Source organism: Pituophis catenifer, unplaced genomic scaffold (assembly GCF_029215685.1).
Source record: "Pituophis catenifer annectens isolate HBS135680 unplaced genomic scaffold, rPitCat1.0.hap2 SCAF_1, whole genome shotgun sequence".
In the NCBI taxonomy this organism is placed as follows: domain Eukaryota; kingdom Metazoa; phylum Chordata; class Lepidosauria; order Squamata; family Colubridae; genus Pituophis; species Pituophis catenifer.
The window spans coordinates 354,365,050-354,388,993 of record NW_027256881.1 but is presented as its reverse complement, the minus strand read 5'-3'; the positions used below and the strand labels follow the sequence as shown (position 1 = coordinate 354,388,993).

General features: G+C 39.9%; 3 protein-coding genes across 3 annotated transcripts; all 3 read right to left on the bottom strand.

Annotated features, from left to right (window-relative positions):
* Nucleotides 1-838: 838 nt before the first annotated feature.
* LOC139313883 (vomeronasal type-2 receptor 26-like) lies at nucleotides 839-6,675 on the bottom strand. Its single transcript, XM_070939365.1, has 5 exons — nucleotides 6,587-6,675; nucleotides 5,445-5,736; nucleotides 2,788-3,006; nucleotides 2,131-2,260; nucleotides 839-1,743 (listed from the first exon to the last, which is right to left on the bottom strand). Exons 1-5 carry the CDS (start codon nucleotides 6,673-6,675, stop codon nucleotides 839-841), a joined length of 1,635 nt encoding a protein of 544 aa, XP_070795466.1.
* A 2,136-nt stretch (nucleotides 6,676-8,811) lies between these two features.
* Nucleotides 8,812-13,081, bottom strand: LOC139313854 (vomeronasal type-2 receptor 26-like). Its single transcript, XM_070939333.1, has 3 exons — nucleotides 12,983-13,081; nucleotides 11,191-11,210; nucleotides 8,812-9,724 (listed from the first exon to the last, which is right to left on the bottom strand). The coding sequence occupies exons 1-3, from the start codon at nucleotides 13,079-13,081 to the stop codon at nucleotides 8,812-8,814; spliced, it is 1,032 nt and encodes a 343-aa protein (XP_070795434.1).
* Nucleotides 13,082-15,513: 2,432 nt separating this feature from the next.
* On the bottom strand, nucleotides 15,514-23,508 carry LOC139313843 (vomeronasal type-2 receptor 26-like). The gene is made up of 5 exons (XM_070939322.1): nucleotides 23,245-23,508; nucleotides 22,536-22,765; nucleotides 20,966-21,167; nucleotides 17,004-17,133; nucleotides 15,514-16,418 (listed from the first exon to the last, which is right to left on the bottom strand). The coding sequence occupies exons 1-5, from the start codon at nucleotides 23,506-23,508 to the stop codon at nucleotides 15,514-15,516; spliced, it is 1,731 nt and encodes a 576-aa protein (XP_070795423.1).
* Nucleotides 23,509-23,944: the final 436 nt, after the last annotated feature.

Sequence of the window (23,944 nt, the reverse complement as noted above, 5' to 3'; positions counted from 1 at the left end):
TATATTTGAGTCCTTAAACAACATACTATCATCTGCATATAGAGGAACAAGACATTTGTCTTCTCAAATAACCAATTTTTAAACCATTTCCTGACCTCTAATCTGTAATTTCATTAAACAAATCAGGGAGCATCATATAACAATCTCTTCCTCCCTTTAATTAAATATATGAACGAATTATTTAATTATTTCTTCAAGAAAGAACAAGTCATGATGTATTCATCTATCTATCTATCTATCTATCTATCTATCTATCTATCTATCTATCTATTTATCTATCATCCATCCATCCATCCATCCATCCATCCATCCATCCATCCATTCTTCTCAACAATAGTAGGACAGAATAATCAATGTATGAAAAGCAGGGGCAGGAAAATATCAATAATATTACTGATCACATGATTTATGAAAAGATATTTTTCTCAATTAACAGAAATTAAACAGTGTGGTTCATATAAACTCTATACCATTTTAGAAATCTATTGAAACAAAGAAGCTTAAAAACCACAGAAGTGAACACAACAAAACACATTTTTACACCCAATCAGATTAAAATAAAAAGAGAGGGCAACATCTATGTTGGAAATGAATAACAACAACTTTACATTATTATTGTTTATTTCCAAGTTGATCATGGGGTCTCCCTGGGGAGAATTGGCATCAATGAAAAATAAAAGGGTAGGCATTTATTGCTGATTGATAGAAACTTTGTGATTAGTACATCACTTGATTTCCAATTATTTAATGAAAATGCACTTCTGTCATTTCATCAAACACATTGATTAAAAAAATCAAACATAAAAATGACAAAATTAAACATACATCCCCACATACATCAGAGATTCTTGTGCCTCATTATATTTCCTCTACAATTCAGACTGGGCCTAAGTAGGATAATGTAGCATTTTGGGAAAAAGATACAAGCCAAGAGACCAGCCCCAGAGGCCAAGATGGAGAAGATCTCCACGGCCACCATGGACTTCCCTTTGGTGCTCAGATAGGTGGGAAGGAAGGTGATCCAAACACTGCAAAAGACCAGCATGCTGAAATTAATGAACTTGGCTTCATTAAAGCTGTCGGGCAATTTCCTGGCCAAAAAGGCCATCATGAAACTGACACTGGCCAGGAAACCCATGTAGATGAGGACAGTGTAAAACATGGAAGCTGAACCTTCATTACATTCCAAGGTGGTCTCTCCTACCAAGGAATGAAAGTCCAAGTTGGGAAATGGGGGAGAGGTTACTAGCCAGATGGTGCAAATAATTGCTTGAATCAGGGGACAGGCTAAGACAATGGAATTGGTCAGTGGTTTTCCTAAGAATTTTCTCGTCCTGTTTCCAGGCTTGGTGGCCATGAAGGCCAGAACCACCATGACAGTTTTTGCCAAGACAGAGGAAACTGCAAGAGAAAAGAAAACAGCAAAGGCAGATTGTCGAAAAAGACAGGTGAGCTTCCCTGGTTGACCAATGAAAAGAAAGGAACAGAGGAAGCAGAGCAGGAGGGAGACCAGGAGGATGTAGGTGAGATCTCGGTTGTTGGCCTTGACAATCGGTGTATCGTGATGCTTAAGGAAAACTACCAGGACTAAAGCTGTGGTCACAAAGAGAAAAAGAGTGAGAGATGTTAAGGAGTATCCCAGGGGGTCTTGATAGGAAAGGAAGTGGAGCTTCTTGTCAATGCAGTGGTCCTTGTCCTTGTTGGGATATTGATCTTCTGGGCAAGGATCACAGAGAGCTGCATCTGAAATCAAGAGTCAGTGTGAATTTCATTATGAATTAACAAAGACAAATCATCCATCCATATTGACAATGCTGGGAATAAATTAGCCAGAAAAACAGATCTGTTCTCGGCTCAACTTCTCTGCTTTATTCTTCAAATCCAGTCATTCAATCTTTTTCCTTAGTAGAAAGTCTATAAATTTTGCCGTGAAAAAACCTGATATTAAATTGTTGGGGAGCAGGAAAAGTGGCCTTTGGGGTAGCACAGCTTAGATTCATGAACTGAGAGGGTCTGCTGAATATATGAATATATTGAATCATATAAAGCTTCCTACCAAAACTGATGCCAAAATTAATATTTTCCCATTGAGTGACTTTCTTGAAGATCTACACTTGACGTGTGCTATACCTGTCTGATTAGAAATGGTCCCTTCTGGACAAGGGTCACATTGGTAGCAGCAAACTTCCTTGCCTTCTGGAATGCTCTTCCTCTCTCCTGCATGGCACCTCTTCATGCCACACCTGGCAAAGGGCACCTTCTAGAAGAGAAATATTTGAGATGGCCTAAGTAATAAACATACTTCATTTGTCTATTTCTGCATTTCTGTTTCCTTCTTTAGAATGTCTTCAAAAGAAACGGTTTACCAGGACCTACGAGAGGGATAAGCTCCGGGGGGAGTCAGGCCAGTGGCAATCCTGACCCTCCAGAATGGATGCTGGAGATTGGAACTGAGATCTCAAAATGAAAGGAAGACTTGTGACATGGAGCTACAGCTTTTCAAAAAGAAAGAATTGTGGGGATCCAACTGAATGGGAATGATCCATGGAAATCATTTTTGCTTTAATGGGCTCCTGGGTTCCAAGCAGGAGTTCTTCCCAATCTTACCCCATCTTGGACTTTCCAGAAGTCAAACTGTAAATGTGTTAAACTCAAAAGCAGGTTTTTCATCAAATCCCTGAATTTTTTTCTGACTGAATAGACCTGTTTCCCAATTAAAAGGGGGTTATGCATCCCCTGGAGTGAATGACTCCTTTGCTGAATTTATAACATTTCCTTCCAACTCACCTTTGTGGCCCAGATGATCGCATCAGAGTTAATGGTAAAATCTTGTCCTGGGGAAGCCATGAGATCTATTTCTCCAACTTTGGTGGTGACAAAAGATTGATTGGGGAGGAAAAGCCAGTTGAGAAGATCGTAACGAGAAGAAACCAATCCACTTTCTGAGAAGGAGACTTCCTCTCCAGCACTGTTGTTGAACTTGACGTTCCTCAGATAGGGAAGAAGCTGAAAGAAAAGACAGCCGGATTAATTGGCTGAACACCATCACATGAGACACCCTGGTTTCTATCATAATGTGATGGCCATCAGCCTAAGAGATGGGTCTATACCTGAGAAGCTAAATGAATTCCCTTGATGGAGATCTAAGCAATCAGAAGTAACATCAGATATTCAACTCCATCCTTAAAATGATGACACATTCTCTTTATCATTGGACATTTGAATCATGGCTTCTTCAATGGCATAATAAAATAATAATATGACATAAAATGGCATAATAAAAAATGGGGTGGAGTCACAAACAATTCTAAGCCACAGTAACGTTGAAATGTATTGAGTATCTTTTTATAGAGTGGATTCAGGCTACTGACTGAGAGAAAGTGAGGAGGTTCTACAAAAATTATTTTTAATAATTGCTATCTTAATCTCTTCTTAGATAGATCGATATCACACAGATATTTAAACAGTAATTCAAGTAATTCAACACATATAAATAGTTTCCTATCTAGAGATCTGTTGCCCAGTCACTGAGATTACAATATTTTATATTTAATATGATATATTTAATATTTGATGAGAAAAGTCCTCCATTCCTCTAACTGCAATAAAATACCTTATGCCACCAGATTCCAAATTTTGGGCTTAGACAATTTAGAACTATGCCAACTTCAGTCTGACCTAAGCATAGTACATAAAATTATCTGCCACAATGTCCTTCCTCTCAATGACTACTTCAGCTTCAACCACAACAATTCACGAGCAAATAATAGATACAAACTCAAGGTAAACCGTTCCAAACTCGATGGCAGAAAATACGACTTCAGCAACAGAGTGGTCAATGCCGTGAATGCACTACCTGACTCTGTAGTTTCTTCCCCAAACCCCCAAAACTTTAACCTTAGACTGTCATCTGTTGACCTCACCCCATTCCTAAGAGGTCTCTAAGGGGCCTGCATAAGTCCTAATATTCCTTTTTACTTACTCTTTTCATGTCTTCAAATTATGCTTATACTTTTACCTGTTATCTTATATATGTTTGACAAATAAATTTATGATTATGATTATTTATTTTATTTATTTTATTTTATTAAATTTGTATACCGCCCTACTCCCGAAGGACTCAGGGCGGTGAACAGCCATAAAATAAAACATATAAATACAAAATTTAAAATAGAGATAAAACAAATTAAATAAATTTGGCTGAACCGTTTTTAAAACCCCAATAATTTAAAACCAAATTTAAAATTCCCATTTAAAAGAGGAAAAGTTTAGATTATGATTACCTGCCATGACTGAATATTTGAGATCCTCTTTCTGAGCCTTATCATGGTTGGTCGTCCTCCAGATCCATATATTTCATGCAATGCATGTCCCACAGCATAAACAGCATTGTAGATATTGTAACTTTCACCTTTCATGCTTGTTTCAAATAGAAAAGATGGTACATTCTGTAAATTTTCCTTTCCTGTACATGGTTTTACCCCCTTTGGAAGGATTGTTCCTGGTTTGTCCATTATGCAGCCAAACAACATTTCCCAACAGTGCAGGAGAAAGAGATCCCCTTGTGGCTTCAAGGGATCTAAAGACAGAAGGAAACGACTGAATTCTGAGACATCCCCAGTGTGGGGCCTAAAATGCAGAGCCCCATGGAAGGGCTTTACTGCTTTCACGATGTCTTGATTCCTGGCCACAGTAAGTTTCCAATGAGAAGTTAAGATCCAAACTTTCCAAAATGACGTCTCCCTCAAATGTTTATATACACTGATTGCCACCTGTACATTTTTAATACTATCGGGGTCTCCAAATAGAACAATCACTTCAGCTTTAGACCAAGACTCCAAAATATGAAGTAACTTCAGCATTGTAGTATCAAGAAAATCTGATTTCATTATTTCAGTGAAGGCCAAACACACCTCCTTCTCCTTCAGCATTGGCATCAGAGATGAGACGAAACGTTCTCCACTCTCATCTTCAGGGGCAATAATCCCAACCCAGTTCCACTGGAAATACAGGAGCAGCTGGACTAAACCCACACACTCAGCAAAGTCACTGGGATTAATCCAGAAGAAGGAAGGATAAATTATTCTGTCTCCTTGAGAGAACTCAAAGCCAACACCAAGCTGGAGAAAGTGAGATTCTTGAGAGAGTAAATTTTAGGACTCATCATTATGTGGATTATGTCAGAAGCCAAGGGAACATCAAATCAATACAAAGAATATATTACATTACACTCTTAGGAAGAATAGATTAAAAAAGAATTCCTCTTGGCAAGTATCACATTTCAAAGTTATCTGACCTATCACTTTTGGCTTCTATAAAAACATATCATGATACAAAAAGTATAACTATATGTCCCCCAAAACACCTTTGTTTTCCACCGTTGGCTTCTGGGTGTGCTTCAGTTGTGTTTGCATTCTATACTGTATCCAGTGAAGCCCCCTTACCTGTGGGACCTTGAAGAGGCTGAAGATGGAGGCCATCTGCCTTGAGGATCTGGGATTGAGATCTCCAATGACAGAGAGAAGAGGGTCCTTCATGTCGCATTTGTAACCTGGAACCATTCGGTCTCGGGTGGAGAGCAGGGAGAGGCTGTTTGAGCAAATCTCCATCTCAATCTGAGAATTGCTATAGATGTGGAAGCCAAGGGTGATGTTGGGGAGGAGAAGCAGATCCTTGTTGACCTCTCTGACTGCAAACACCAACGCTCTGAACTGCTGGTAATTCTTTGGTACGACTCTACAGTGAGAAAATCATTGGGGAAATTTTAAGGAGAGCTTGTGGGTGCTGATGGAGTTTGTCGTGTCTTTTTAATAAATGTTCTTTGTATAGCAGGAAGTTTCAAAGTCCATGGGGTTTGATTCATTGTTAAGGCTGTTCCTTGATTAATGGCCTTGACAGAAGGGAGAAAATCCTGTTTCTCCATTCCACAGATCATTTGATACCCCTCCATCAGCCTCCCCCCTTCCTTCACTTTGCTTCAGTGATGGTAATCCTTCCCTCTTCCACCCCAATTAAATTCTTTCCCTCTTGAAGCAGCTTCTTCAGGTCTGGAAACCATTGTTGAGGACAAGATAGATGGATTTTTTACTCCTCCCCCACACTTTCAATGGGTTTGACTTCATCATTGAGTTTTCCATCAGGAGTTTCTGTCCAAATTTATATTGCAAGTCAACGTCTTCACTAGGCCAGCACAGTTTCTAAGGTGTTGTCCTTCCTGAGTTTTTTGGTGGTTTATTTGCTTCCTGATCAAGAGTTCTGGAAAGATGGAGGATTCTAGCCTATTTTATGAGTTTGGTTCTTTATTGAGAAAAACACAAAGATCTGAACAATGGTAGGACATTGCAAACGTCATTAGAACAAGTATTTCTGAAAAGAGTCCCTGAATATAAAGCAAAGCAATAATTATTTACATCTTTCCCCTTTGGATGAAACTTACAAAATATTGTCCAGAAGTCGAGATGGCTTTTTTTGAAAGGACCGGATGTTGGATTTATGTGTAGCTCCCAGGGGAAAATTCCCACCAATAATGAAATCACCAGGCCTGTAAAAGTCTCTCGTAGTCTGTAAAGTATTTGTCAACACGCACCCAGTTTGCTTCCTCTTAGTAGACATTAGAGAAGTTGGAGCCAGGAGCCAGAAGAGCAGCAGTAGGAGGAAGAGAGGCAGCCCAGTCATTCTTCTCCCCCTCCCCTCTAGATCAGCAAGCAAGAGGTTATTTTTTTGCAGAAGTTGAATCTCAGCAAGGATTTGAAATCTCAGCAGGGCTTTAGCAGAAGAGAAATAATCTGGGCTACCTGGATGGCCCAAGGCCAATTTGTATGCAACCATGTTTCTTCTTACCTGTGTTTGGTTTATGAGCAAAGAGGAAACTGAGGCCAGTTGAGGCTCAGCAAACCCAGGAGTTGGTTCTTTGCAACACAAGGCAAGGTGACATGTCCTGCCCCCACCAGGAGAACTCCGAGTATCTAATTTAAAGCAGCTTTTATCTCAGAATATTTTTTTTTCTGTAGAAATCCATTGGGGATACATTAGAAATTACTGTTCTTCTTATAATTGCATGGAAAAGCAATTGTTCTATTTACTGAGCAATAGCTACTCTTCATACAGCAGATGGAGAAAAGTGAGTCTGGGTCTCCTGTTGTTAATCCCCAGATCAGATGCAGTTGAGAGTCAAAGTGAACTTGGGCATTTGAGTTATGTGGAACTGAGCCTTAACAGATTGACAGAGTTGGAAGGGAGTTTGTAGGTCATCCAGTCCAACCCCCCTGCCCAAGCAGGAGACCCTACACCATTTCTGACCAATCTGTTCTTGAAAGCTTCCAGGGATGAAGCTCCCACAACTTCCGAAGGCGACTTCTGTTCCATTGGTTGATTGTTCTCATTGACAGAAAATTCCTTCTTATTTCCAGGTTGAATCTCTCCTTGATCAGTTTCCATCCATTATTCCTTGTCTGGCCTTCAGGTGCCTTGAAAATAGGTTGACCCGCTTCTCTCTGTGACAGCCCCTCAAATATTGGAACAGTGCTCTCATGTCTCCCTTGGTCCTTCTCTTCACTAGACTAGCCAGGCCCAGTTCCTGCAACTGTTCATTTTATGTTTTAGCCTCCAGTCCCCTAATCATCCTGATTGCTCTTCTCTACAGCTTTTCTAGAGTCTCAACAACTTTTTTATAGTGTGGTGACCAAAACTAAATGCAGTATTCTAGGTGTAGTCTTACTAAGACTTTATAGAGTAGTATTAGTATCTCATTTGATCTTGATTGTATCCCTCTGTTAATGCAATTTAGGATTGCATTATTTATTTATTTATTTATTTATTTATTTATTTATTTATTTATTTATTTATTTATTTATTTATTTATTTATTAGTTCAATTTATATGCTGCCCTCCTCCGGAGACTCAGGGCGGCTTACAATGAATTAAGCAATAGCCTTCATACTTTTGTATATACCTGCTTATTAGGGCTTTTGCCCACCCCCCCCAAGCGATGTTCTTTTTTATACAAAGTCAGCTTATTGCCCCCACAATCTGGGTCCTGATTTTACCTACCTCGAAAGGATGGAAGGCTGAGTCAACCTTGAGCCTGGTGAGATTCGAACTTGCAGTAATTGTAGGCAGCTGGTGCTAATTAGCTTTTTTGGCTGCCGCTGCACACTGCTGGCTCATTTTTAGCTGGTTTTCCACTAAGATTCCAAGATCCCTCTCACGGTCACTGCTTTTAGGCCTGGTTTCCCCCAGTTTATATGTGTACTTTTGGTTTTTTTTACCTAAGTGTAAGACTTTACTTTTCTCTACGTTGAATTTCATTTTGTTAGATAGGGCCCAGGGTTCATGTCTGTCAAGATCCATCTGAATCTTGAGCCTATCATCTGTTGCTGCCACCTTGGTATTATCCGCATGAGCACACAAGATGGAGTCTGGCCTCTTCCATACTTTGTTTGAATAGTATAAGTGTTCATGGAGCATGGTGACAGTTGACAATCAGTTGTACGCCGAAAAGATGAAACATGTTTAACAGAAAACTTTCTTTCTACATAGGGCACTAGGACTCCATGTGGACAACTGGAAGGCATAGGATGAAAATAGTTGCATGATGGTTGGTGATAAAAAGTTTACTTTACTTCATTTACTTATTCAATTTCTATATCTGCCCACCTCAGACAAGTGACTCTTATTGTAACCAGTTATAACATTTAATAAGGCATTATTCAATGGACATGTTCACTTTCTCTGTTATCATATTTTAGAAAAGTCATTAGATATTAAACATGCCTCAAAATTTTTTTTAAGTGTTTCCCATATGTGCATCTGTTAGAGATTCTTGATCCTTATCATATTTTTCTTACAGTTAAGATGCGGCCTTAATAGGATGATGTAACATTTGGGGAAAAAGATGCAAGCCAAGAGACCAGCCCCAGAGGCCAAGATGGAGAAGATCTCCACGGCCACCATGGACTTCCCTTTGGTGCTCAGGTAGGTGGGGAGGAACGAGATCCAAACACTGCAAAAGACCAGCATGCTAAAAGTAATGAACTTGGCTTCATTAAAGCTGTCGGGCAATTTCCTGGCCAAAAAAGCTATCATGAAACTGATGAGAGCTAGAACACTTAGGTAGGCGAGGACAGCATAAAACATCGAAGCTGACCCTTCATTACATTCCAAGATGGCCTCTCCCACTAATGAGTGGAAGTCCAAATTGGCAAATGGGGGAGAAGTAACCAGCCAGGTGGTGCAAAGAACTGCTTGGACCAGGGGACAGGCTATGACAATGGAGTTAGTAAGTGATTTTCCTAAGAGTTTCCTTGACTTGTTTCCTTGTTTGGTGGCCATGAAGGCCAGAACCACCATGACAGTTTTTGCCAACATGGAGGAAACTGCGAGGGAAAAGAGAACGGCAAAAGTGGTTTGTTGGAAGAGACATGTGAGTTTCCCAGGTTGTCCAATGAAGAGGAAGGAACATACGAAGCAGAGCAAGAGAGAAACCAGAAGAATGTAAGAGAGATCTTGGTTGTTGGCCTTGACAATTGGTGTATCACGATGCTTAAAGAAAATCGCCAGAACTGCTATTGTGATCACAGAGAGAGAAAGAGCGAGAGAAACTAAGGTGTATCCCAAGGTCTCTTGATAGGAAAGGAAGTGGAGCTTCTTGGCAATGCAGTGGTCCTTCTCCTTGTTGGGATATTGGTCTTCTGGGCAGGGGTCACAGTCGGCTGCATCTGAAGTCCTTGTTGAAGTATTTTATGGGCATCCACAATGACCATTATCCCCCTCACCAAGGGTCTCGAGTGTGACTTCCTTCTACAAGGACCAACTCAAAAAGAAACTGGTCCACTTACAAGCCTGAAAATGGCAAATCATCCTGGTTCAAAATGAGCCTGTATCAGAGACTGTGTAAAATCTGTGACAACCCCCCCCCCCTCTCTATTTTAATCCTAGAACTAAGGAGAAATTTCCTGACAGTTAGAACAATTAATCAGTGGAGCAACTTGTCTCCAGCTCCAACACTGGACATTTTTAAGACAGTGTTGGATAACCATTTGTCTGAAGTGGTGTAGGGCTTCCTGCCTAAGCAGGGGGTTGGACTAGAACAGCAGTCACCAACTGGTGGTCTGTGGAAAAAATTATTTGCAATTTTTTATATTACACTAAATCAGGGCTCCTCTAACTATGTCCCCCGGGCCAGATATGTGCAATGAACGTTTGTGTTGCTGCAGAGAATCTCCCCCTTCAGGGTCTTTTTGTGCTGGTTGGAGGGGGGCAGAAATTCTGACTTGGGGTCTGCCTCAGTCTCCTGGTGTGGGGTTTTGGGTGAAGGCTGGAAGGAAGTGCCGCTGGTGGCAAGGAGCTGGAGGGCCTTGTTCCTGTGGGACTGCATCAGGGCCTGGAACTGGCTGACCATCTCAGCCTGTTGAGCCTCCAGGTGCTGGTACCTGGCCTTGCACTCCTTCAGGTCTTCCCTCTACTCGGAAAGCCTATGCTCATAGTCTTGAGTGAGTGCTTCTGCTGAGCCTCCTTCTCAGTCAGATCCAATTTGAACTGATCCAACTGTTTTGCCAACTCTTTCCTGTGGTGGAGCCCGGGCAGGGAGGTGAGGAGTGGCTGGCAGGAGAAGGGTGCGTAGAGGCTCGTGAGGAACCCTCGATTGAGTGACATTGAGTTGGCCATTGAGTTGGCCATTCCCACCCAGTCACATGACCACCTAGCCACGCCCACCCATCCGGTCATTAGGCAGATCATATTAGTGGTCCGTGGGATTTAAAATTATGAATTCAGTGGTCCCTGAGGTCCAAAAGGTTGGGGACCCCTGGACTAGAAGACCTCCAAGGTTCTTCCAACTCTGTTATTATATATATATAATAATTTATTATATTTATTTCTGATAAAGAAATAAAGGGAGACTATTATAGATCTATTTCAAGCTTTTTAGCTTTCATCAGCTAGCCATACCCTTACTCGGATTTGAACTTGGGCTGCCTGCATATTAGGCAGTTGTATTAACCTCTGAGCCACAATTTCTCCTACCTTTATCAGCTGAGCCAGGGGAGAGATTTAGTGTTTTTCTGTAGAAGTACCTGGTCTGCCCCAATGTGGGAGGGAGCATACTGCTTCCCTTTTGCCTTTCAGTTCCAATCCAGGAGCCCTCAAGCAGTCGCATTCATGACAAACCATTTTGGATTGGAAAACCCCTACATAATTGGAGTGCTGCGCTCCTGTCAAACAGACAGCAAATGGTCAAAATAGGGAGCACCCTATCAAATCCTGCACCTGTTAATAGCGATGTCCCCCAAGGCAGCATTCTAGGACCAACACTCTTCACACTATACATAAATGACCTTTGTGATCATATTATAAGCAACTGCGTTCTCTTCACTGATGATGCAAAAATATTTAACACCACCGACAATGCTGCTACCCTTCAAAAAGACCTTGACTATGTGGTCAAACAATTGGCAACTCCAAATCTCAACCAACAAATGCTCTGTCTTACACATTGGCAAAAAGAACCAGAACACAAAATACAAGCTGAGCGGACACGACCTTGTAGATGACCCTCACTCTGTCAAGGACCTTGGAGTACTCATATCTAATGATCTAAGTGCCAAAGCCTACTGTAACAACATTGCCAAAAAGGCATTAAGGGTTGTAAACCTAATCTTGCGTAGCTTCTTCTCTGGTAATATCACACTACTAACCAGAGCATACAAAACATTTGCTAGACCAATTCTCGAATACAGCTCATCTACCTGGAACCTGCACTGCATATTGGACATTAATACAATTGAGCGCATCCAGAAATATTTCACAAGAAGAGTCCTCCACTCCTCTGCTTGCAACAGAATACCTTATGCCACCAGACTTGAAATTCTAGGCTTAGGAAACTTAGAACTATGCCACCTTCGGTATGACTTAAGCATAGCACATAGCACATAAAATTATCTACTACAATGCACACAATACATTCAGACTTAAAGTGAACTGCTCCAAACTCGATTGCAGAAAATATGACTTCAGTAACAGAATGGTCAATGCCTGGCATGCACTACTTGACTCTGTGGTTTCATCCCCAAAACCCCAAAACTTTAACCTTAGACTGTCTATTGTTGACCTCACCCCATTTCTAAGAGGTCAGTAAGGGGCCTGCATAAGAGCACCAGCCTGACTACTGTCCCTGTCCTAATGTTTCCTCTATTTGTATCTATTTTATGTATTCAATTCATGCTTATACTTATATATATTACCTAATACGTTCTTGACAAATAAATAAAAATAAAATAAAATAAATCCCTCTTAGAGTTACTGTTTTTGAGCCAAGTCATTCCTAATATGTACTTATATCTTTGATTTTTCCTGCCTAAATATAAAACTTTGCTTTTCTCCACATTAAAATTCATTTTGTTGAATAGGGTCCATTGTTCAAGTTTGTCAAGATCTTTTTGGATCCTGACCTTGTCTTCAGGGGTGTTGGCTTTTCCTGCCAGTTTAGTGTTATCTGCAAATTGGATGAGTTCCCCATCTATTCCCTCATCTTAATCATTTATGAATATTTCAAAGAGTACAGGGCCTAAGATGGAGCCTTGTGGTACCTCACTGCTTATTTCTCTCCATGTTGATGTAGTACCATAAGGACTACTCATTGAGTACGGTTTGTCAGCCAGCTACAAATCCATCTGGTGGTGGTTGTCTATTCCACATTTTTCTAGTTTACCAAGAAGTAGGTTGTGGTCTACATTGTCAAATGCCTTACTGAAATCTAAGTATACTATGTCCACAGCATTTCGCTGGCCTACTAACTTAGGAGAGTGTCAATTTATTTTCCAAAGCACCAGAAGGCAGGAAAGAAACAATGGATGGAAACTAATCAAGGAGAGAGGCAAACTGGAATTAATGTGAAACTTTGTAACAGTGAGCACAATTAACCAGTGGAATAACTTGCGACCAGAAGTTGTGGGTGCTTCATCGCTGCAGGGTTTTAAGAAAAGACTGGACATTCAATTGTGTCATGGTTCCGAGTAAGGAACTCATGGAAGTCAGGATTCTGATGTTTGTTCAGGTTCAAGAGATCCTTTATTGAGTACACCATATCGGCACTTAGAAAGGTGAAGCTAGCTCTGAATTATTCCCACGCTTAGGGATAGTTAAAAGAATAAGACCTCCCCACCCCCCTTTGTCTCTCAAGTCACATGGTCCTATCAGTCGAGATGTAGGTTCCCGCTCAACTTCAATAGATATCCGTTGAAATGACCTTGGTTCTCACGCCAGCTGGTGGATTTTATGGTTAGCCATCCGAGGCACCACATTCCTGAGTCCCCCCCCATACGCTCCCCCCTCCCCCTTGAATGGCAACCAAGAAATGAAACAGAAGTAAGTATGGCCTAGATGAAGAGCTGAGGTGGCACAGTGGTTAGAGTGCAGTACTGCAGGCTACTTCAACTGACTGCTAGCTGCAGTTTGGCAGTTCAAATCTTGCCAGTTCAAGGTTGACTCAGCCTTCCATCCTTCTGAGGTGGATAAAATGACGACCCAGATTGTTGGGGGAAATATGCTGACTCTGTAAACTGCTTAGAGAGGGCTGTAAAAGCGGTATATAAGTCTAAGTGCTATTGCTATTTCTATGGCTTCAGCTGAAGCTGTTTTAGAATAGAGTAACAGAGTTGGAAGGGACCTTCAGGGTCTTCTCGTCAAAACCCCTGCCCAGGCAGGAGGTTGACAACTTGTCTGAGATGATATAGGGTCTCCTGCTTGAGCTCCAAGGTCCCTTCCAGATTTAGTCTGATTGAAATTGAAAGTCTCCGATTTTCTTTTTTATTTTATTTTTTTATTAAGTTTTTACAGTTAAACAATTCTTATTCATCGCTTACACATGACTGTGACCATTTTTATATCCTCCTATTAGTATTCACCTATGTTCTATACATTTATACTAATTTTACATTCTATTTAGAGTTCTATCCCCCCCCTTTTTTTCTTCTATTTTCGTTCCAATTGTACCATTTCTCCCATATTACATAAAAATCTGAATCCATCAATCCTTTCAATTCAAGAGTCATTTTGTCCATTTCGGTGCAGTCCTTTTTTAATTATTAAATCTTCAGAGGGTATGTTTTGACTTCTCCAACATTGTGCGAAAGCCAATCTTGCTGCAGTTATCATATGCACAATAATATATGGTTTTTTTTTTTCATATTTCCTTTTTATTATTCCTAGAAGAAACAATTCTGGTTTATATTCTATCTTGAAGCCTGTTACTTCCTGTATCCAACTATGTAACTTCATCCAATATTTTTTAGTTTCAGAGCATAACCACCATATATGAAAGAAGGTACCTATCTTTTGTCCACATTTCCAACATTTGGGATTAAAATTTGGATATATTTTTGCCAATCTAGAGGGTGCCAAATACCAATGGTAAAACATTTTATATTGATTTTCTTTATATTTTGCTGATCTGGTTAATTTATAATTTCTGTTCCAAATTGCTTACCAATTTGGAATAGAAATGGAAAGAATCTTCTAATTCAATGTTGTGACCAACATTTTTTGCCTAGGCTATCATAGCTCCCTTTACTACGTCTTCAGCTCTATAAAATTCTAATAAATAATTATAAATTTTAGTTATTGATTTCTCATCTGGTCCCACCAATATTTTATCCAATTGTTTTGGCCGTATTTCAATTCCATATTCATCTTTATCCTTTATAAATTGTGATTTTAATTGCAAATAAGGCCACCAGTCTATATTTATTCCCTGTTCTTCCAATTCTTGCCTACTTTTTAGATTCCCCTGATTGTCTAAGATTTCACTGTATTTGGCCATTTTGCTTATATCCAGGGTATTGGGATGAATCATTGCTTCCATCGTTGAGACCCAGCTAGGAATTTTCATATAGTGTTTTTTCTTAATTTATTAATTAATGTTTGCATTAGGGCTTCTCATACTTTATGTTGAAAAAAATATAAATGAGATTTGTTCTCTTTGTCCCATAAACAGACGTGTCATCCTTTTTAAAAATCATGTCCTTCCAATACAAGTAATCTTTTATTTCTTGAATTAATCCACTCTTTAACCCAAACTAAGGTTGCTGCTTTATAATAAAGTCACCAATCTGGGAGCCCAAGCCCACCTCTGCTTCTACTATCCTGAAGATCGTATATTTTTATTCTTGCTTTTTTCCCTGCCCATATAAATTTTGTTGTAATTTGATTCAACTCCACAAAAAAATTCTTATCCAATTTTATGGGTACTATTTGAAAAAAATATAGTAGCTTCGGTAAAATGTTCATTTTAATAGTTGTGATTCGACCTAGTAAGGATAAATGTAATGGCTCCAATCTTGCTAAATCTACTTTTATTTGTTGCATTAATTTTACATAATTGTCTTCCTTAATTGAGGAACACATCACTGTCAGCCAAATTCCTAAATGCTTAACTTTTCTCACACTCTGTAGACCTAATTCTTTCTCTAGTTCTTTTTCCTGTTGTGATACTATGAAAGTCACCAATTTTAATATAAATCAGAGATTCTTGTGCCTCATTATATTTTCCCTACAATTCAGATTGGGTTTAAGTAGGATAATGTAGCATTTGGGGAAAAAGATGCAAGCCAAGAGACCAGCCCCAGAGGCCAAGATGGAGAAGATCTCCATGGCCACCATGGACTTCCCTTTGGTGCTCAGGTAGGTGGGAAGGAATGAGATCCACACACTGCAAAAGACCAGCATGCTAAAAGTAATGAACTTGGCTTCATTAAAGCTGTTGGGCAATTTCCTAGCCAGAAAGGCCACTGTGAAACTCATGAGGGCCAGAAACCCTAGATAGGCAAGGACTGTGTAAAACATTGTAGCTGAACCTTCATTACATTCCAAGATGGTTTCTCCTACCAAGGAATGGAAGTCCATGTTGGGAAATGGGGGAGAGGTTACCAGCCAGGTGGCACAAAGAACTGCTTGGACCAGGGGACAGGCTAAAACAATGGAGTTGGTCAGTGGTTTTCCTAAGAGTTTCTTAGTCCTGTTCCCTGGCTTGGTGGCCATGAAGGCCAGAACCACCATGACAGTTTTTGCCAACACAGAAGAAACTGCAAGAGAAAAGAGAATGGCAAAGGCAGTTTGTCGGAAGAGACAGGTGAGCTTCCCAGGTTGACCGATGAAGAGGAAGGAGCAGAGGAAGCACAATAGGAGAGTGACGACGAGGAGGTAGGTGAGATTTCTGTTGTTGGCCTTGACAATTGGTGTGTCATGATGTTGACAAAAAATTGCCAGAACTGCCAGTGTGATCATAGATAGAGAAAGAGTGAGAGAAGTCAAAGTGTATCCCAGGGACTCTTGATAGGAAAGGAAGTGGAGCTTCTTGGCAATGCAGTGGTCCTTGTCCATGTTGGAGTATTGGTCTTCTGGGCAGGGATCACAGGAAGCTGCATCTGAAATCAAGAGTCAGTTTTCATTTCATGGTGTTTCAAAAAGGGCTAATTATCTTTTACTACTGATAACCCTAAGGATACATTAGCCTTTCAGCTCTTGGGCTCAGTTTCTCTGCTTTATATTTTGCATTAACTCATTCACACTTTTTTTGGCAGAGAAAGGCAGGCAGAAATAGCTAGATCTATCTTCTCTTTCTCTAATGGGTCTTTCAGTTTCCTGGGAGACTGATAATGCTGACAGAAGAAGCAAAATAAGGAAAATTAAACCTTGAACCTCACACTCCTCTCCTTCATGAAAAGATAGGTAGCTGGATTTGCTGGTGGCTTGTAAGAGAAGGAGTAGAAAGTCTAGTGGGGAATCCATGAATTCTGCCCTGAAGCTACCTTGCATTAAATGGCTGAGGAGCAAGAAAGGTGGCTGGGGGAGGGGGAAGCACAGTTTAGATCCGTGAATTCAGAGGTTCTGTTGGAAATCATGAATATTTTGAAAAATGTCAATCTACCAGAATGACAACAGAATTGATATTTGTTCCTACTTAATGGCTTCCTTGATCCTAGAAGATATAAATTTGAGATGAGCTCTACCTGTCTGACTAGAAATGGCCCCTCCTGGACAAGGGTCACATTGGTAGCAGCAAACCAGCTCTCCCTCTGGAACTCTTCTCCTCTCTCCTGCCTGACACCTCTTTGTGCCACACCTGGCAAAGGGCACCTTCTAAGAGAGAAAAAGAGAAATGCTTGAGATGGCCTCAGCAATGAATATGCTTCATTCATTCATTTGTGCATTTCTGTATCCATCTTAAGGAGTGGTTCAACAGGGTGTCCAGGAACATATTTGAGGGAAATAAAACCAGTGCCTCTCCCTACCCACCAATGGAGGTCGAGATAGGAATGGGGAACGTGGCATGCAAGGGAAGGCTAGTGAAACTGGGACCCACCTTTCCTAAAACAAAGAATCATGACAATTCATTTTTTTTTAATATACTTTATTGAGTTTTAAAAAAGGTTTTTTTAAAAAAGAAAATATCAAATCTCAGGTAACATCTGAGGTATCGTGCGGTTATATATATACAGTATATACACAGCAAGTATCTTCAAATCAATCATTATTATTAAACGTTATTAGAGATAGGTATATCCTTATAATCATATTCTATTATTCCACCATATGTACCACCTTTGCCATACTGCCTTAAATTTTGAATTTTCCTCATCTTTAAGCATGCTGGTTAATTTCGCCATTTCTGCACATTCCAAAATTTTATTTATTGTTATCACCTCTGGAGGAACTTGTTTATCCTTCCAATATTTTGCGAAGGTTAATCTGGCCGCTGTTATGATATGTATTATTAGTTGTGTCTTGTCCTTAGAGAGCCCGTCTCCCGTCATTCCCAGTAGGAAAGTTTCTGGAGAGAATTTTATATCTTCTTCCACTATTTCCTGCAGCCAAGTTCGTATTTTTGTCCAGAACTTCTTTGTCTCTGAGCAGGTCCACCACATATGAAAGAAGGTGCCAATCTCCTTTCCACACTTCCAACAAATTCCTGAGGCATTAGGAAATATTTTTGCCAATCTAGCTGGGTCTAGATACCATCTGTGAAATAATTTGTAGTGGTTCTCCCTATAAGTTTTTTTTTTTTTTTTAATTTGATTTATATGCCGCCCTTCTCCGGAGACTCAGGGCGGCTTACAATGCTTTAAGCAATAGCCTTCATTCTTTTGTATATTTTTTATACAAAGTCAGCTTATTGCCCCCACAAACTGGGTCCTCATTTCACCTACCTTAGAAAGGATGGAAGGCTGAGTCAACCTTGAGCCTTGGAGAGATTCGAACCAGCAGAAATTGCAGGCAGCTGTGTTAATAATAGGGTGCACTAAACCCTTGTACTATCAAGCTATAAGTAGCTGATTTAGTAAAATTATAATTTCTATTCCAAGCCTCCTCCCAATCATTAAAATTTAGTCTGTGGCCAATATTTTTTTCCCAGATGTTTAGTTGGTTCCTCGCTATCCCTTCTGCTCTGTCTTCGCCTAATAAGAGGTTATAGAATCTGGCTAGCATTTTCTTTTCAACCCCCAGCATAATTTTATCTAAATTATTGTGCTTCGTCTCTATCCCAAATTGATCCCTATCTTTTTGATATCTAGAGCTTATCTGCATGTAACTCCACCAGTCCAAATTAAAGCCTTGATTGTTTAGTGTTTCTCGAGGTCTAAGAGTACCGTTTCCATCTAGTATGTCTTTATACGTGCCAAATTTTCCAATGTCTCTTTTATTAGCAGCAAGCAGCGCCTCCGTAATTGAGAGCCAGATCGGAATTTTGGTATAAAATCTTTGTCTGATTTCTTCCCATGTTTGGATCAGAGTCTCCCTTAATTTGTGTCTGTGAAAATGTGTTTTCTTTTTGTTCTTTGGGCCCCATAAATAAGCATGCCAGCCTGCCTGTAGATCGTGGCCTTCTAATGTCAGAATTCTTTTATTTTGTAATGTGACCCAATCTTTAATCCATACTAATTTGGCCGCGTTCTGATATAATTGCCAATCCGGTAATCCGAAGCCGCCCATGTTTCTTTTCCCTTGCAGCGTTTTATATGCAATTCTTGCCTTCTTCCCTTCCCACAAAAAATCTCGCACCTTCCTTTCCAAATCTAAAAAATATTTTTTATCCAGGTTCACCGGAATGGTTTGAAACAGAAATATGATTTTGGGGAGGATATTCATTTTAATTGCTGAAATCTTACCTGTAAGGGATAGTTTTAGTTTTTTCCATTTATCTATATCCTGCTTTATTTTCTGTAGTAATGGATTGTAATTGTCCTCTTTTAAGGAGGAATACCTTACAGTAATCCAGATTCCCAGATATTTTATCTTCTTTGCTATTTGCAGTTCCAGGGACTTTTCTAACCGCTTCTTGTTCATCTCCTCCATATTTCTTACTAAGATTTTGGTTTTAGTTCTGTTAAGTTTAAAACCAGCTACTTCACTATATTGTTGTATTTCCTGGAGTACCTTGGGACCAGATTTTAAGGGATCTTCCATTATTAAGGCCACGTCATCCGCAAAGGCTTGTATTTTAAAAATTTCTTTCTTGATTTGTAATCCTTTAATTTCTTTGTTGTCTCTAATCTTTCTTAATAGGATTTCCAGGGCCATTATAAAGAGTAAGGGGGACAGGGGGCATCCCTGTCTAACTCCCTTTTGTATCCAGAATGTCCGTGTCTTATCCCCGTTTATTAGTATACTTGCTCTCTGTGTGTTATATATATTTTCAATCATCTTTCTAAAATTTGTGCCGAATCCCATCAAATCAATTTGGTTAATTATGAATTTCCAATTTAAATTGTCGAACGCCTTTTGGGCGTCCAAAAATGCTAGCGCCAGCTGTTTTTCCGGGTGCTGTTCATAGTATTCTATAACATCTATTATTGTCCTCACATTATCCCTCATTTGCCTCCCTGGGAGGAATCCTTTCTGATCGCTATGAATCCAACCATTTAAAATTTTTTTTAGTCTCTCCGCAATTATACTAGTGAATAATTTATAATCTGAATTTAACAGAGAAATCGGCCTGTAGTTTGCTATCTGTTTTGGGTCAGCACCTTCTTTCAAAATGAGGGTAATATAGGTTTCCTTCCAGGAGTCTGGGATTCTTGTACCGACTAGTACCTCGTTGAATATGTCCAACAATTCTAATAGTAGTTCTTCCTCAAATTTTGTGTATATTTCCCCCGGGAGGCCGTCTGGACCTGGTGTTTTATTTTTCTTTATTTTGGCAAGCGCAGATTTAAGTTCTTCCATTGTGATTTTATTATTTAACATTTCTCTCTCTTCTTCTGCTATCTGTGGCAAGTTAGCTTCCATCAAATATTGTGCAATTTTATCTGGGTCAATCACTTCCTCTTTATATAAGGCTTCATAGAATTTTCTCGCTCTTTCTAGCTTATCCATTTCTTTGAATCATGACAATTCAACTATGCATGAATGGTGCATGGAAATTACTGCCGTCTTCCCTAATTGCATTCTGGGGTTTTAGCAGAAGTTTTTCCCAAACCCAACTCTTTGAGTCCTCAAATGTTTTACATACATTTCGTCAAGTGGTTGCCACGTTTTCTGATTCAATAGACCTATTTTCCATTTAGAAAGACGGTCTGCATGTCTTCTAGTCCAACCCCCTGCTCAACCAGGAGACCCGGTACTATTTCAGACAAATGGGTGACTAGACTCTTTCTAAAAGCCGCCAGTGATGAAGCACCACAAGAGCAGCCATTCCACTGGTTTAATTCGAATTCTTTTCTCTATTGATCATTTTGTCATTTTTACACTGCCTGGAATTGCCTTATAGGTGACATTGGTGACATATAATATATAAAATAGGTGTATCTACCACAAATGAGACCTCAAATCCATTGCATTCAAAGCAGGTTTTTCATGAAATATCAGCTACATTTTCTGATTCGGTAAACCTGTTTTCTAGTTAGAAGGATGTTGGATATCCCAGGAGAGAATGAACCTTTCTTTGAATTTACAAGTTTTCTTTCCAACTCACCTTTGTAGCCCAGATGATAGCATCAGAATTAATGGTGAAATCCTGACCTGGGGGAGCCCCAGGATCTATTTGCCCAACTTTCATGGGGACAAAAGATCGATTGAGCAGGAGAACCCAGTTGAGAAGATCATAACCACCAGATCCCAGTCCATTTTCTGAGAAGGAGATTTCATCTCCAGCACAGTTGTTGAATTGGACTTTTCTCAAATAGGGAAGAATCTGAAAGAAACGAGACCTTCAGGCATTGGAATACTTGGCTGGAAGCCACAAATGAGACATCATGGGCTTCTATCATTCTGTGATGGCCATCATCTTAGCAGATGGTTTTATATTTGAGAAGCTAGAGGATTTCCCTTCATGGTGATCTCAGCAATCAAGGATAACACCAAATATGTTGTTCATTTCCCAATACCACAAATGATTCCCTTTATCATTGGTCATTTCTATCATGGCTTCTTCAACTCTAGTTTTATCAAATGATTCCTACATACAAATATCTTAATTCCACATTTAGAATTTCATACTGAAGGAAACTGAGGTGGTTCTGCAAATGTGCCCACTAGGACTTCAAGTAAGCTGTTGAAGCACCCAGATTTTGATCTTGCTCAGAGCTGACACCTCCTGCATGGACTTTTCACCCTCTCAAACACAGGTAACCATTGAAGAACATTCAGGACCTTATAGGAACATTTTCATCTAGAAAACTTATGAACAACTGGTTTTGTTTATTTTTCCCTTCCCCTCTTCTACCCCTTTTCAATGAAACCTTAGATTTCATTTATATTATTGTTTTAATAACTGCTCTCTTAAACTGTTCTGAAATTCATGCATAAGCAAACATATCACAATTGCAAATACAAATTCAATTACATATTACAATTACAAATCAGTAATTCAGGAGATGCACGTGGGAAGATTCCTCTCTAACGATGTGTAGATTGGATAGAAAGTCCTATAGATTACCTTCCATGATTGGACATTTGAGATCCTGTTTCCGAGCCTCAACTTAGTTGGTCGCCCTCCTGATCCATCCATTGCATGTAACGCATGTGCCACAGCATAAGCAGCATTGTGGATGTTGTAACTTTCACCTGTCATGCCTGTTTCAAACACGTAAGTTGGCACATTCCGTAAATTCTCCATTCCTGTACATTGTTTTCCCTGTACATTCCCATTCCTAGGTATCTGGGGGAACTTGCAGTGAAAAACTGATTCCCACCATAATGGGAGAAAAGTGTCCCCTTGGGGGTTCAATGGGTCTAAAGACAGGAGGAAATGACTGAATTCTGGGACATCAGCCGTGCGGTCCCTAAAATGCAGAGATCCATGGAAGCGCTTGATATCTTTCAGGATAGGATGAGGTCCTATCTCATTAACTTTCCAATGGGAAGTGAAGATCCAAACTTTCAAAAATGGTTTCTTTTTCAAATATTCATGACAATACAATGCCGTCAGTACATTTGCAATAACATGGAAGTCTCCAAATAGAATAATAATTTCAGCGCTAGACAAAGTTGTGATAAGATGAAGCGTTTTCCATTTTGTTAAAGCATTAAAATTAAATGTGTACTTCTCAGTGAAGGCCAGGCAGATCTCCTTCTCTTTCAGCATTGGCAGCAGAGATGAGATGAAATGTGCTCCATCGTCATCATCAGGGACCATCAGCCCAACCCAGTTCCACTGGAAATACAGGAGCAGCTGGACTAAACCCTCATACTGAGCAAATTCCTTGGGATTAATCCGGAAGAAGGAAGGATAAAGTCTTCGGTCTCCCTGAGTGAACTCAAAGCCAACACCGAGCTGAAAAAAGTGAGAATCTTCTTTGAAGGACAAACTAATGTTTTGTGGTCACCTTAGGGGTCATCACTGTGTGGTTGATTGCCCTACAACCAGGTGACTCACTTTAAGAGAAAAGCTGAAGCTTCTTCCCATAATTTCATATTTTGCTTGGTTGTAAGAGGTGAGATGCCAAGGGAATAAACTATCAACCTGATACAGAGAATAAACTGCACTGGAAAGATTGGTAAAATTTAATGAAGAGTAAATTAGGGAGAAATTCCTCTTGGCAAGTACAGCATTTCAGAATCATCTCATTATCTCTTTGGAGCTATATGAATCAATATATATATATATATAAATTGAATTCAACTGTATCATGAATTCTCTAAAACACCGAGTCCTGATATAACCCTGCTAAACATCTCTGGTTCCATCTTTGGTTTCAGTTGTGCTTCTGTTATTTGTCTACTGCATAGGTCTATCTAAAGGAGCCTCCTTACCTGTGGGACCTTGAAGAGGTTGAAGATGGAGGCCATCTGCCTTGAGGATTTGGGGTTGTCACCTCCAATGACAAAGAGCAGAAGGTCCTGCCTGTCACATTTGTAACCTGGAACCAATCGGCCTCGTGTGGAGAGCAGCATGAGACTGGTTATGGAAATCTTAAACTCAATCTGGTGGTTGTCATAGATTTCCATGTCAAGGGTGATGTTGGGCAGAAGATCCAGATCCTTGTTGATCTCTCTGACTGCAAACACCAAAGCCATGAAGTGTTGGTAATTCTTGGGTATGCATCTACAGTGAGAAAAACCTTGGACATCATTGCAGCAAAGATGGAATATGTGTGAGATTGAGTTTGCCTTGCCCCCTTTTTTATATTTTCCATGGAACAGCAAGTCTAAAGTACAACCTTTTTTTTTTAAGGTTGTTCCTTCGTTAAATTTGAACACCTTTGTCAGAAAGGAGAAATGCCTGTCTCTCCATTTCATGGACCATTATATACCCCTCTATTGTTCTCTCCTTCTAGACTTTGCTCAAGTGAATGTCATCCTTCTTAACTCTTCCTCCAGCACTAGAATTAATTCCAGCCTCTCTTTGAGCATCTAGTTCAGCTCTGCTAAGCAAAGATGAGCACAAGACTCCAACTGGGGTCACAGCATCAGTTTCTTGAAGGCCATCAATCCTGAGCACTGCTGATTCCAA